Below are 13,829 nucleotides of genomic sequence, written 5' to 3'. Positions count from 1 at the left end.
TGAGACATTTGTCGCTCAAGCATATTCATCCTTCTTCCTACCCTGAAAAAATAATTAAAGAAAGAAAGAATAATCATCCTTCTTCTTCTCAATTTATTTATTTATTTATTTTGAATTACTTCTGACACTAGGACCATTGGGAGCTAGCTGCTGTTTGGCTGTAATAGCTTCCTCAAGGAAAGCCTGAGTCCAAAGTTGATTACGGGATAGAATTTTATTCCACCAAATCCTCGGAGAAGGATGAATTTTCCTAAAATATCATCTCAAAGAAGATAATTTCTTTCCGATCCTTTGTACAGAAAATATAGCATGCAAATAATCTAGCTGTCCATAATGACTAACGTCTAATACTCTGATAGATCAACAAAAAATTGGCTGACCCTACAAAAGCTACAGCCTACAGCTCAACTGCTTTGACTGACAAGAAACTAAAATCCGGTCTCCTCCTACTAATTGTCTTTATCTTTTGAGCAAGATCGCAAATGAGACCTTTGATTGCATTCAGAAAAGAAGCAATAAGAGATTATCAAGTTGACATTGTAAATCAAATAAAACACAGCAACAAAAGGTTGAAAGTTATTTTCAATAAACCCAAAATGACAACTACAAAATTCATTTGACAATCAAAAACAGCAAGTTGAACGCTGTTAAGATCACTTGATGCAGCAAAGTCTAACCACCCACTTGGTAGGCAAAAAAAAAAAAAAAAAAATGAAAAAGCAATGCCATAAAACAACAATAGTCTTGTAAAAAAAGTTTAGTTCATCAATTCATTGTCAACTGCATTGTTAAGTATAGAACTGAGTCATAACCTGTATCTATAATTTTTGTATACAGCTTCAGCCTAGAAGACAACAATTAATTCACCAATTTGCGATAGAAAATTTACCTAACTTAGCCTTCGATCTAATCTTTGATAAAGAACTACTTATCATTGTACAACAACAAATGTCAAATGAGAAAAGCATTAGAAAGAATTACTCCAACTTCAGAAAGGAAAAATCAATGCAACTTGTCCTAGGATAGGAAAGAAGTTCCAGCATGGTTATGGTGCAGGAGATTGTGAGCAATGGCATCCCTTGCTTTCATTGCATTCGCTGACCTCAATGGAATCTCTGGAACCATCTCATCATCAATGAGATCAAACTTAAGTTCTGGATCCATTTCCTCATTCCTCAATTCACAGATGTTATGCAAGACGCAGCATGCCCCTAGTACCACCGGCAAGTCCTGAAGTTTCACTTCAGTTCTTTTCTGCAAACAAGACCATCTCCCTTTCAATCTGGCAAAGGCATCTTTTGCAATCCTCTGAATCTCCCCAGTTTTCTCATTGAAAGCATGCTGAGTCCAGGTCAAGTGCTGTTGTGTGTAGGGTACCAATACCCAATCCATCAAAGGGTATCCAGAACCCCCAACAATCCACACACCCTTCAGCAGCCCCTGATTAGCCCTCTGAAAGAGAGCAGATTTCTCCAAAACCTGATCATCAGGCATTGAACCAGGCCATCCAATGCATACATCAGAAAACACCCCTTTTGGATCAACAACACCTTGCACTGTAATTGAATATGAGGTCTTCTGATTCCTCTCAGTATGCCTCTTATTGAAATAAGCAGCCACACTAATCTTGGGAGCAATGATTGGTATATGAGTAGTATACATTGATCCCACAACATTAGGAATGCCCGATGTGGCTTCATACTCATCCTTAATCCTCCTGGTTGATTCCTCATCAGGCCATTGAAGATACTTGGGCATCAAAACTGTCCTTATCGCAGAACAAACCTCAAGAACCAATTTATGACATGTTGAAATCCCCAATCCGAACTTCTTGGATACAAGCCTAAGTGGCTCACCGGTGGCCAATCGCCATATGCAGACCGCTACCCGTTGCCTAACGGGGACAGCATCCCTTAACATAGTATTCTCCTTAGCCACCGCAGAGGTCAATTCATTACATATCATCTCAAATGTATCTTTCCCCATCCTAAATGCCTTCTTGAACTCCTCCTCAGGAAATTCAGCACTGTTGCATTGATCCCACCAAGCCTTTGATCGATTCTTCACCCACAACCGCCTCTGTGGGGCCCCTTTAACTCCCTTTTCGCTGCCCTGATCGCCTCCGCCGTCCTTGCTACTCCCCGAAACTGCATCGTTTTCCGCGGCATCAACTGCGGCAGCGGCAGCAACAGTGGTGGCAGCAACAATACTATTAGCCCTGCTCTTTCTTTTCCTGACCCCATCTTTAAGATCTGTTTCTTTCTGGTACTCCTGCAATTGGGAGTAATAGTCCAACATGGCTCGCCCCTTCTTCTCGTGGTTGTTTTCAAAGAAGAGCTTCTCCTCTTGTTCTTCCTTTGCCAATTCCTCTTGATCCCTCTTTTCTTGCTCCTCAAGTAATATCAAGGAAGTTATGATCTCCTTCAACTCTTTAGTCTTAACCCCACCTTGTTTCTGCACATCAAATTGATTGGTCTCGTTACTCTCAGCACGACCATCTTCAAAATTGGGTATATTTCCACTATCCCTCCTCCTCCGTCTTCTCTTACTATCATTCATTTGTGAGAAATAAGACTGATTACCAATTCTTTACCCTCAAGAAAACCCTCTATATATAAGACTAGAGAGAGAATAATCGCAGTCGCAATCTTTCCTGGTGGAAAACCGCTGCTTCATATACAGGAAAATATAAAAGAACCCAACTTGTACACCACCTGTTCCGGACAATGTGTGAAAGGAAATGTGAACACGGAAGGGAAAAAGTAAAAGGGTTTCAAACTTTGAAACTGAAAGTTCAGGTGAATTATATATGCATCAATATCCAGATGTAAAACATTAAAGAATCAATTTGATTGAGGTAAAAGATCATCACAATAATATATCAGTATTAGCACAAAACTATAAATAGTAGAAGTAGTATGATTGATTTTTTTTTTCTAGCAACTGAAAGAAACACACACACTCAATTAGAATTAGAACAAACACGGGAGTAACGCGAAAGAGCGATCGAAGGTAATCTAAGGAGACCCACAACAAACAGGGAGTATGATGGATGATTGTTACCAAATTGATGATAAGTGTGTGTGTGTGTGGTGTATGGTGTGAACACGGTTTTGGGAGATGAGGAGGAAGTCTTCGAGGGGTTTTAGGTAGTATTAAATGGATGCTGTTATTTTTTGTAACAGACGATTGCTTGTTTGGTAGACGAAACTTGAAACAAATACTACTAATAGTAAAATGGTAGGTGTAATGCGCGACTTTAAGAGTTGACGGTACGCGGTTGGACATTTTAATAGGTTCCGGCCTTTTCTGTCTTGGGGGGGTGGGGGCCTTTGCTTTCTTCGTTGGATTTTGCTTCATCTACTACTACTTTATATGCTCTTTTTTGGACTTTGTGGCCTTTCTATCTTTCTAGAACTCGTTTATTACCATTTTTTTAAGTTTTGCTTGTTGTGCTTTTTATTGGAATAGACATTCAATAGGCACTCATTAATATATTTAAATAATAATAATTATTATCATTTTTTATATTTATATATTTTCTTTAATTAAGCTCTTTTTTTAAAAAAAAATTAACCTATTCAGATTGCCAGTTTTTAAAAGTTTTTCGTAGAAAAATGTATTATGATAATTTAATGTATGTGAGATGAAAAAGGCTATTAAAAAGTGCGTTTAAAAATTTTTCGGTGAAAAATTGTAATCTAAACAAGTAGGCACTCGTTAGACAGACTAACGACAGAAAGAGCTTGTTTGATAGGTGGGGCATGAGATTAAGAGGTTTGGATTCAGTAATCAAAGGTGAAGTCCTTGCTGTCCATATATGCGTGCGAGTCATGGTGTTTTTCTACCTTGCAAGGAAAAATGCTTACAACACAAATACGTGGTATGATTGAGTCCATACGGAATATGAAAACTGACCAATATTTTATTTTTGGTTGAGGTCTAGAGTTGATCTTGGGCTGTTTTAATTCTTATCTGAAAGAAATATAATTGATAGCTACTTTCATGTTAAAGGGGGGTTTTTTTTTTCCTCGTTGAAAACTACTTTCATCTTAAATTTATTTTTCTGTCTCATCAGAATTGCGTATTGCCACTAAAAACATTTATGCGGACGTAACGTACTAATATACCTGTCCAGTACTCTAATTACATGCACATAATACTCTAATATTTTTCAGATTTATCTTGTCTTGATGACACCTAGATATGAGATTTTTTTTTTTATTCAAAAAGAAACTTTAAGTAGCATGTATGATGCCTATCTCACCTATAGGTATATATAATTTCCCTTTGTTTTGTAGTGATACCAATAAATGTCATCCTATCACGATTACAATAATATGAATCTTTACCTCTTTTAACTTTGATGAATATTTCTTTTTGAAATTTTACGATGTAATTTTTATCTGCTCTTCAAATCTGTAGTACTCATTCTTCAGATCTATTCTTTGATATCTGTGCGTAACTTCTGCCGTTGATACAGATTTTAACGAAATTATATATGACGCTATATAAAAAGAAAAAAATATTGATGAAATCTGTACTAAAAAACGGTGATTGTAATACAAATAAATTACAACTTGACAATGTTACAGACAAATTTACGAATGGTAGAATTAATAATAACGTGTAGTTTTGAAGAAATTAGCCTGTACGTTCTCATTAACGGTATCTTCTGAGATGTAATGACAAATAACTAATAATTTTCATGGTGTGGTCAATTCTTTTGGGACATACCATTCAGAAGAGGATGGAGAAATTGACGTACTAGTGACATTACTACATCGCATTATTGTGATTAAGCATAATTAGATGCAACATTCATGTATATATATCGAATGACAGCATTGTACGTGCAATTGGACCTGTATTTTCTTTCTCCGGGCGGGCAATAAGCAGTTCTTGAACCTTTCTTTTTCTCCATATGGACTGTCATTTCACAAGATTGTATCATCATGTGATCACAAAATTTGTTTAGATCAAATGCTATGACTTGATATGGCTCAGATTGCCTAGTTGGTAAAATTCTTCATCAATGATATATTGTCATTCTCAAATCTTGTCCAACGAATTGCTATTTCTTAGAAGTACTTAATACGAGTTTAACTCTTTACTTCTGTTCTTCCTTTTCCCCTTTTTTTGATCTTAAACAAATACATTACCTTTCTTTTTTTAGAATAATAGGTTATTTAATGCTGCTGTATACAAAAAAAATGTGGATGATAATCAATTTTGAGGATACAATTTCCCTGTTTAATCATTAATACAGTTTTGTTACATCTCAAACAAAGGCTAGCACTTCTATTTATTTATTGAATATAGGAGAGGTGGGATTCGAGAAGCGGTGAGGAGTTAAGGAGATTTGAATTCAGGAACTCTAATTTTTTGGATTTCAATTTTAACTATTAAGCTAAGACCTCTTCGATTAAATGTTGCTTGGGTGGGTTGAATAGAAGACCTATCACCTAAAACAAAGCACGAAATCTTGTTTGGATTGCCATTTTTTTTTTTTCTAAAATTTTTTTACGTTTTTTATGAATACATTTTTCAATAACCTTTTTATCTACTTCACATACATCAAATCGCTATAGTACATTTAAAAAAAAAAATCCAGAAAATAGTAATCCAAATGGGCGATTTAGTAGAAAAATTAAGGGACAATAAAAGAAAGTACAAAGCCAGAAAAGAAAATGTCAATTAGACATGGGGCATCGGGTAGTGTTTGCCATGGGGAGAGGTGCTGTGTTTGATTTGCAAGAAGTTGGCTTTGTCCATTCATACATATCGCATTATGTCATCTTTGACGCATATATGACGGACATCTTAGGATTGTAAATTATCCTTCTCCAAGTGAAAGGGAAACAGATTTACATGTGTGGGAATTAGGTTGTGATGAATGGACTTGGAGATTTAGCCAATCTTACTGATTAATGACAGGATATGATTAATGTCCTCAAAGCTAGACCTAATCAAAGTATCAAGATAATCTTCTCAGAGAGAGAGAGAGAGAGAGAGCGAGAAAATTCAACAGGAGATTTTCATTTGCTACATGCATGAACAACTCAAGATTAAATTATGCCCCTACAAATTTTGTGGGTTATGCCCCTACTAATTTTTTTTTCTTTTTATCAATGGACAACTTCTACGCTATTTCTATTCTTATTCTAACCTATCTAACGAAAAATAGAGGAAATGGTTCCCACTTCTAAATCAAAGAGGTACGCTATTGTATACCCTTTGAATTATATTGATGCTGGCGTTTGAACTCTTGACCTTCAACCAGGCGTGCGCTTCGAGCTTCACCCGACGGCCATGGCCGGTTACGCCTCTACATGCGGCTGTTTCTTTTCTATTCTATGGCCTCAATTGCCAGAGGTTACTGCTCAGTTCTCTTACTTCTGTACAAAAGGTGGGGCGAAAGTCATAAGAATCTCTCTTTCTTCACCTTAAAGAAATTGAATTTGACAAACTTGGCTCAATCAAGCAGAGTCATCAAAGCAAAAGCAAACTGTACCACAAATACAAAGAGATTTTGACTGCTCTAATTCCATCATGTCTTCAAAAACCAGCAACTGTGTGTCTCTTTTTCTAGTTTTAATATCTTTCCTGGTCCACTAATGCGCGCAGCACCTTGGAGAAAATGTGTATTATCTTGGACTGCAAAAATACGGCGAATAGCAATAAAGAACTTGTGGATTCTTTTACTGCAAGTTTTAGACTGCTTTATCCTATGCTCTTGGACTGATTCAAAACAAATCCCGGCTGCCTTGCGTCACACAGCAAATTGGACAAGGCAACGACCATATGGACAAGCTCTGCAGGATGTAACTGCTTTGAAATTGATTTATGAACTGAAAGATCAAAAAGAAAAAAAAAAAAGATTTCGCAATATCTCAGCAATATTCCCTACAACTGTTCAGGACTCTCTGATTATGACCTCAAAACTCATTAAATGACTCGTTGTCCTCTACCTATGAAATCGTCGGTAAAAAAGAAGAAAGGGCGGAAAATTGTCGGTAACATGCATGGTGCTTCTTCTTCTTTCTCTTTTCCTTCTTCCTTTGTCTCATGTTTCACAAACGACCAAACAATTCCAATGGATATGGATGGCAATCAGTGCACAGATCAATGTTACGTCTATTATTTTGGGCCACTGTAGAGAAATGAAGGAATATAACATATAACCCATTTTTAATACTACCTTGTCCAAGTTTCATTAAGGAAGAATGACCAAAATACTAGTGTTCTCTTTTATTGGTGTATCATATATAAAATGATGCAAAATAGTTCTTCGCATATACTAACAAATGTATTAATGTAGTCTTGAAATTTATTTCCAATGAAAACTTTTGGCAAAAAAAAAAAAAAAACACAAGCCCGAGTTATGTATTCATTCTTTTAGGGCAAAACAAGAACGAGAGTAATATATTATTTTCAAAAGAAACTATTCCATCTCTACTTTTGAAGGGGAGGGAAGTGTCGGGAAGGGGTGGCGGGAGGACTTTATTGACAAAAATAATATTATTGTTTCTATTTTGCCCCGAAAAGTATGAGCACGGAGTTTAGACTTACTTTTTTTGGGTTGAAAATTTGGTCGAAAATAGGTTCTAGAACCAAAGTTAGTAGTATATTTGTTATTTGCGATGGATTATTTTTGTATCGTTCTACATGTGAGGCACGAAAAGAATTAAAATAGGAGGGACCATTTTGATCATTTTCCCTTTCATTAATCCATTCAAATTTAGGACGCCATCATCATTAAAAAAAAAAAAGAAGCAGAAGTGAATTCCGCGTAAGACCAATATTTTAAAGCTTTGGACTAGAATCATATCAAAACCTTGATTTGCCCACCCTTGCAAACTTCAATTCCAAGAATCAAGCACACCCTTGGAAATGATTAATATGTGAAAAGCGTGGAGGATCTATTTGAAAAAAAAAAAAAAAAGTCCATTTTCCCATGCATTATTTACATGATGGCGATACTAGTCAGTGTGTGTGTGAACAAATACACCATTTCCTCTCTTGCAGATAACGCGTTAACAGCTGATCAAATTTCAGCTGTCCTTAAGGTGACAAAAACGCAGAAACAACAACAATTCGTTCTGAATCCAAAACAGTCAAAAATCGCGAATTGTTTAGACTTCTAACACTCCAATTTCCTGCATGCATGTGGTGTTTCTGTTAAATAACACTCAGCTAGCTGCAGGTAATTTTGTGACCCCGCTCAGATGGTTTTGTAATTATAGTACGTACTTTCTTTTTGATAAATACATTCCTACAATACACATATTTTGAGTACGTTGGACTTGTCAGCAGTAATATAAGGAGATGCTCCATAATTTTTTTGTTGTTCGAAAGTCCGTATTTCAATCATCGGCAGAACTGAACTGAACAAAGACGAAGAGATAAAGATTGACGAAGAGAGGAGCCTGTGGAGGTCAAGGTGGAGCATGTGCTGTTGTGCATTTGTCAACGCAATTCACGGTCCTCACTAAGGAAAGCTCCTTTGAGCTGCTATAACCTTATTGGATTTTCTTAATGGGTATTCGAGTGTCTAATGAGCACTTGTTAAGATTTTTATACCACACTTGAATTACGATTTAAATGTATTGCATCTCTTGAATTGTGATGCTTTTTCAAATTAATTACGTATTGCTCAAAATGTTCCTCATATTTCGTGAAGTGAATTTTTTCGTCCCTCACATTTAAAATGTTAACTTTACGTCATTTATAAATTTAAATTAATAAATTTGGTCTCTATCAAAGTTTTTGATTATCACGTGACCCACATGTAATTATTTTTATATACAAAAGGTTAGATCTCACTTTTCTAGTGGCAAAAATGAATATAAATTTGTTCATATTCCACCTTTTTTAGGAGAAAAAATAAATAAGATTTAGGTCAGATATTACATTTTTAGTGGCAAAAGTGAATATTATGATCAGGTCATTTGTTTAATTATAAACGAGCTCTAACTGTTTTGCTCCTAAAAAATGACCATATGTAGTTTAGATGATGGATTCAAGATAAAAAATGATCGAAAACCTAGGTTGCGATTAAATTTTATTAACTTGATTTTATAAGGGACATAAATTTATTATTTTAAAAGTGAAAGATGAAAGAAAAAATCATTTGATGAGCATGAAAGACGTTTTGAACGAATTTTTTTTTATTAAAAAAGACTTAAATTTTAAAACCTTTATCGAGCATCCGCTCGCTGGTCAAATCGTATCTTATTATCGTCAAGATACGTGTTCCTCGCTCCTCATCCTCATGCATGGCAGACCTGGAGGAAGAAGAGGAGGACGACAGACAACTACGTCGTTTTGCTTTCGTAATTTTCTCCCTGAGGAGTTCCTGCACATGGGAATTTTTTTTTTTTATTCCACTATCCAAGATATTGAAATTTCCAAGGTGGTGGTGGCGGTGGTGGTGGAATTGGTCGTCACCCGTCAGAGAAGTTTACTTTTCTCGAGGAGAAATTGATTTAGTCGGTGGAGGGGCGGGCGGGCCGGGGGACTATAACCAGCTGCTTCCTTCTGGCGCCGCACCGCCCGATAATTCCAAAACGTTCACACATGAGCAATGTCAAGGTGCCTTCCATTTCCGCGTATTGTGTGACTAATTATAATTTATTTGCAGCCTGTTTAGGGCTGCAGCTGCGATGGAAACGTCCACTTTGGCACCGGGTTACAACATGCATTGGGCCATTGGCTTCAAGTTTATGATAATGATGATGCAGAAATTGATATTTGATGGTGATGATGATGGGAGCAATTCGCGCCATTAATTTGCTGTCCTTTTACCAATTTATTAGAGCCAAGTGCCAATCAGAGTTCCAAGTGTTTTCGAAGATGAACTCGTCTTGATCACATCAATTATAAAGTTGAAAGTTATTCCATCAAGAAGCTTGAACAATATAGGAGTGAAAAAGAATCGTTTGTAAACATTACATCACTTAATAGGAGGGCTCCAAAACTAAAAGCTAATTGATACTTGGCCGACAAGAGTTCGTTTGAGTTTGATTCGCAAACTAATGAAATCAAATTTGAATACTAGTGTTTTGTGTTTGATAAACTTTTAAATCCAGCTCGAGTTCGATTCGATAAGCATAAAAGTGAAATTTTACACGTAAAATATTCAAATTACTTGAACTCCACTTGAGTTCGGTTCGAAAAAAATAAATAAATCAAGTTTGAACATAATTTCAAACTCGTCAAAGTAATTAAACAAGTTTGAATACAAGGGTGTTTGATTTGTTTAAACTCATTTACAATCCTTACTTAATAGTATATAATTCACATGGGATCTAAAATGATTCCACTGCTTGTATTAGATAGGATGGATAAATATGGGATTAATTTTACTTCGCGTTCTTGAACTTTATATTCATTTTTAGATTGTGTCTTAAATTAAACATTTTGTATTAGTTACACTTTCGTCCAATAGTTGATTTTGTATTTTAAATTTCTTGAACAACATCACACTTTCTTCCATTAATAGTTTCTCTTTTCGCCCTTAACTCTCTCAATTTGACTGTCACTTGCATCCCAAATTTCAATGTGACACTGTCAAACTTTTTAACTTCGCATTTAAGTCCAATTATCAATGATGTTAAATAATTGACGGAATCACACGAGTCAAATCGTAATTCAGGGTGGACTTGGTTGGGGCTGTGCTGCCCCTATCCTTGAAATCGAAACAGGACAGTCACGGTTGCAGGTAGCAATAGTTCCTAAAGGTCATGATTTGATCCAAAAAAAAATGTAATGCTCAAATTATATTTTGTACATCAATTTTAATACTACGCGTGGATCTTATATAATTTTGTTCTATATTTTGAAGTCGGTGAAAGTGAGTTACATCTTGAATAAATGAAATTACATCTTGTGCATTTCGACAAAAATCGGCCCAAACTAACAACTGTCTGGTGGGGTCTTGGTCCCCTTGAAGTATACGGATCCCGAGTCTTTTTGGAAGATTTTTGAAGACGACTTGGTCAGGGCGGTTGGAAATTTCTTTCTTTGCTGAATGTTTTGTTAATGCCCAAACTCTCAATTCAAACTAAATTACCTTTATGTCAAAAGTTTTAAAGTCCCCCTGTCACATTTTCGCCAATTCCGACCTACCAAGACACCTTTTAGGATGTCTAAAAGAGAGGGATATTGCCTTCATGTAAAAAATCTTATCTACATGTCAAGAATAATTGACAAATAGAGGGATATTCCATTCATGTTCGCGCTCCAATTAATTTTTTTTTAAACCAATGATGATTCAATAAATTTTCACATATTGAGGGAATTGCAAGTAACCAAATCCAAAGTATGCAGTAATCACACAATCAAATCCAAAGAGTGCACTAAGGTGTCTAGTGAGGAGTTGAATGGAGTGTTAGCATTCAACTATTGTTACCTAGCTAGTTGGGCCCAAAACGATTTTCAACAGGTTGGTAGGGAAAAATTAAGAGATTTATCTTATTTTGCCAGAGAATTTTTTTTTTTTTCCCACAAACTCTATTTTACAGTTTTACAACTATCAAAGGAACAAAACAATGAATATGTAAAAGTAGCGTCCTTGTAAAACGTTAGTCCAACTTCCGGTACCTTAATACTCACATGCCTCTAATCCAATTAATTTTGGGGTAAACAACAAAAAAGCCCCCTGTGGTTAAGCAATCATACATAAAAGCCCCCTGTGGTTTCATATCATACCAGTCGATACCCCGTGGTTTGAATTAACCTGAAAAGTGGACGGAAATCGGCAAAACAGACGGAGCTGAGTGAATAGACGAAAATACCCCTCCGATGGGCATGTGCAACTCAACGCAGTTTGCATGTAAAATTTTTATTTTTTTTTAAGTAATTTGTTAAATAGCCTGAAACCCGCTTGCGGGTTTCCCCTTTATGTAAAATGACTAAAAGTTGCGTTTCTGTTCTATTTATATCAAACACATACTCTCAAACCCTCACCTGAAGGGTGAGGATGAGAGGGGAGGTTTGCTGGGCATCCTAGGGCCCTCCGATGGGCATGTGCAACTCAACGCAGCTTGCATGTAAAAATTTTTTTTTTTTTTTACGTAATTTGTTAAATAGCCTGAAACCCGCTTGCAGGTTTCCCCCTTTTTCTTTTTTTCTTTTTTTTTAAATAAATTCTATGCTAAAATGACTTAAAACAAAAATAAAAGACTAAAAGTAAATAAAAACTAGCATGAAAAATAAAAATAATAGTAAATAAAAATACACTAAAAATTTGGTGTCTACAGTAGTTACTGAATAATCTGGAAACAGATTGAATGATTCTGGAAACAGTGATGGAATCTATGTTCTGCATACACTTAGCTTATGTATTTACTATTTTTGTGGTGACTGAATGAAGTTCTTGGGTACCAGATTTGGTTCCCTGAAATGGCAACCAAATTTTGTAGTTACTGAATAATCTGGAAACAGATTTTGTAGTTACACTCTTTGTTCTGGAAATAGTTCTGAATCTATGTTCTTGGCAAGTTGAGATGAATGTTATGCAGAATGGCAACTGGCAACTAGATTCAATTTTGTCTTCTTTTGTTTGTCTTCTATATCACTTGCTGTCCAATCTTCTTTTGTTTGTCTTCTGTATCGGTTGTTGTCCAATTTTTAGCAGGTATATTTCTTACCCGTAGTGAAAACACCAGAACAAATCTGACCATTATTCGGTTGGGGTAGACACCAAACAAAACTCCACAACTAGTTGAGCTAAGACTACCTGCTGAAATGCAGCTAGTTGAGCTAAGACTACTAATGTGCAAACAAAACTCCAGCTAGCTTATTTCGTTCATTTTTTAGTGTTTTCAAAATGCAGATTACCAAAACAAAACTAAAAAATGTCGATTACCAATTTTGTTCAATTTCACTGCAACAAAACTCCATACATCACTAGCAGACTACCAACTAGCAATTTGATAGATGAAGAACTATATAATCAACAACAGCCTACCATTATCTTATCTGGTAGACATCAACAATAGTAAAATAGAAAAGATAGATACCATTACACAACCTCCAACTAGCAATTTCAAATTCTTCATTTCATTGTCCAAATTTTCCAGTTTCGAGAGCACGCCACCCAAATACGCATTTTCTTCAATAGGTTGGCTCACTACGGGAACAGGTGCATCTCGATTTGGTTCGTCTCTGTAAATTGGGTTACACCATGAAAAGAACCCACATTCATCTTTTTCACACACAAAATATAACAATCCTTTCGATGGCTTTTCCGACTCAACAATTTTTAGCTTTGCCTTCCTTCGACAATTACATACCTTGTACTGGTATCGAAGACCTCTGCCTCCATTTCCCCCGTTTGTTGGTCGAGAGCTTGAGGAAGACATCTTGGGGTACTTTCTCCACTTTTCCTTCAGAATTTGCAGACCGAATATATACAAATTTTTACCTTAAGGCTTTGTTTCCTGCAATTCCTTTGCTAGCCAGCAAGCTCTGCTTGATTGATTACTTGCACAGGCTTCGAATGCTGCCTTCAATTTTCAATTTTGGCCGAACATGAAGACTCAGAAGAAACGGAAGCTGGTCTCTTATTATTAAAGAGTGAAGGCTAAAATAGGCATATCAGGTAAAAGTTTGTGGTGGAAATCTGTTTTTCGCATATGAACGCGCCTTTGCAGTTCGTTTAAGACACACGCCGAATATTTGACGATTTCCGTCCACTTTTCAGGTTAATTCAAACCACAGGGTATCGACTGGTATGATATGAAACCACAGGGGGCTTTTTTGTTGTTTACCCTTAATTTTGTGTTTTACATCAAAGTGAAGCAAATAAAACACTTTAAGATACA

General features: G+C 36.0%; 1 protein-coding gene across 1 annotated transcript; it reads right to left on the bottom strand.

Moving 5' to 3' along the window:
* Positions 1 to 744: 744 nt before the first annotated feature.
* LOC113707430 (protein ANTAGONIST OF LIKE HETEROCHROMATIN PROTEIN 1) lies at positions 745 to 3,216 on the bottom strand. Its single transcript, XM_027229763.2, has one exon. The coding sequence runs from the start codon at positions 2,557 to 2,559 to the stop codon at positions 1,018 to 1,020; it is 1,542 nt and encodes a 513-aa protein (XP_027085564.1). The 5' UTR covers positions 2,560 to 3,216; the 3' UTR covers positions 745 to 1,017.
* Between the last annotated feature and the right edge of the window lie 10,613 nt (positions 3,217 to 13,829).

Source organism: Coffea arabica, chromosome 8e (genome assembly GCF_036785885.1).
Source record: "Coffea arabica cultivar ET-39 chromosome 8e, Coffea Arabica ET-39 HiFi, whole genome shotgun sequence".
NCBI lineage: Eukaryota > Viridiplantae > Streptophyta > Magnoliopsida > Gentianales > Rubiaceae > Coffea > Coffea arabica.
This window is presented reverse-complemented; position numbering and strand designations above follow the sequence as displayed.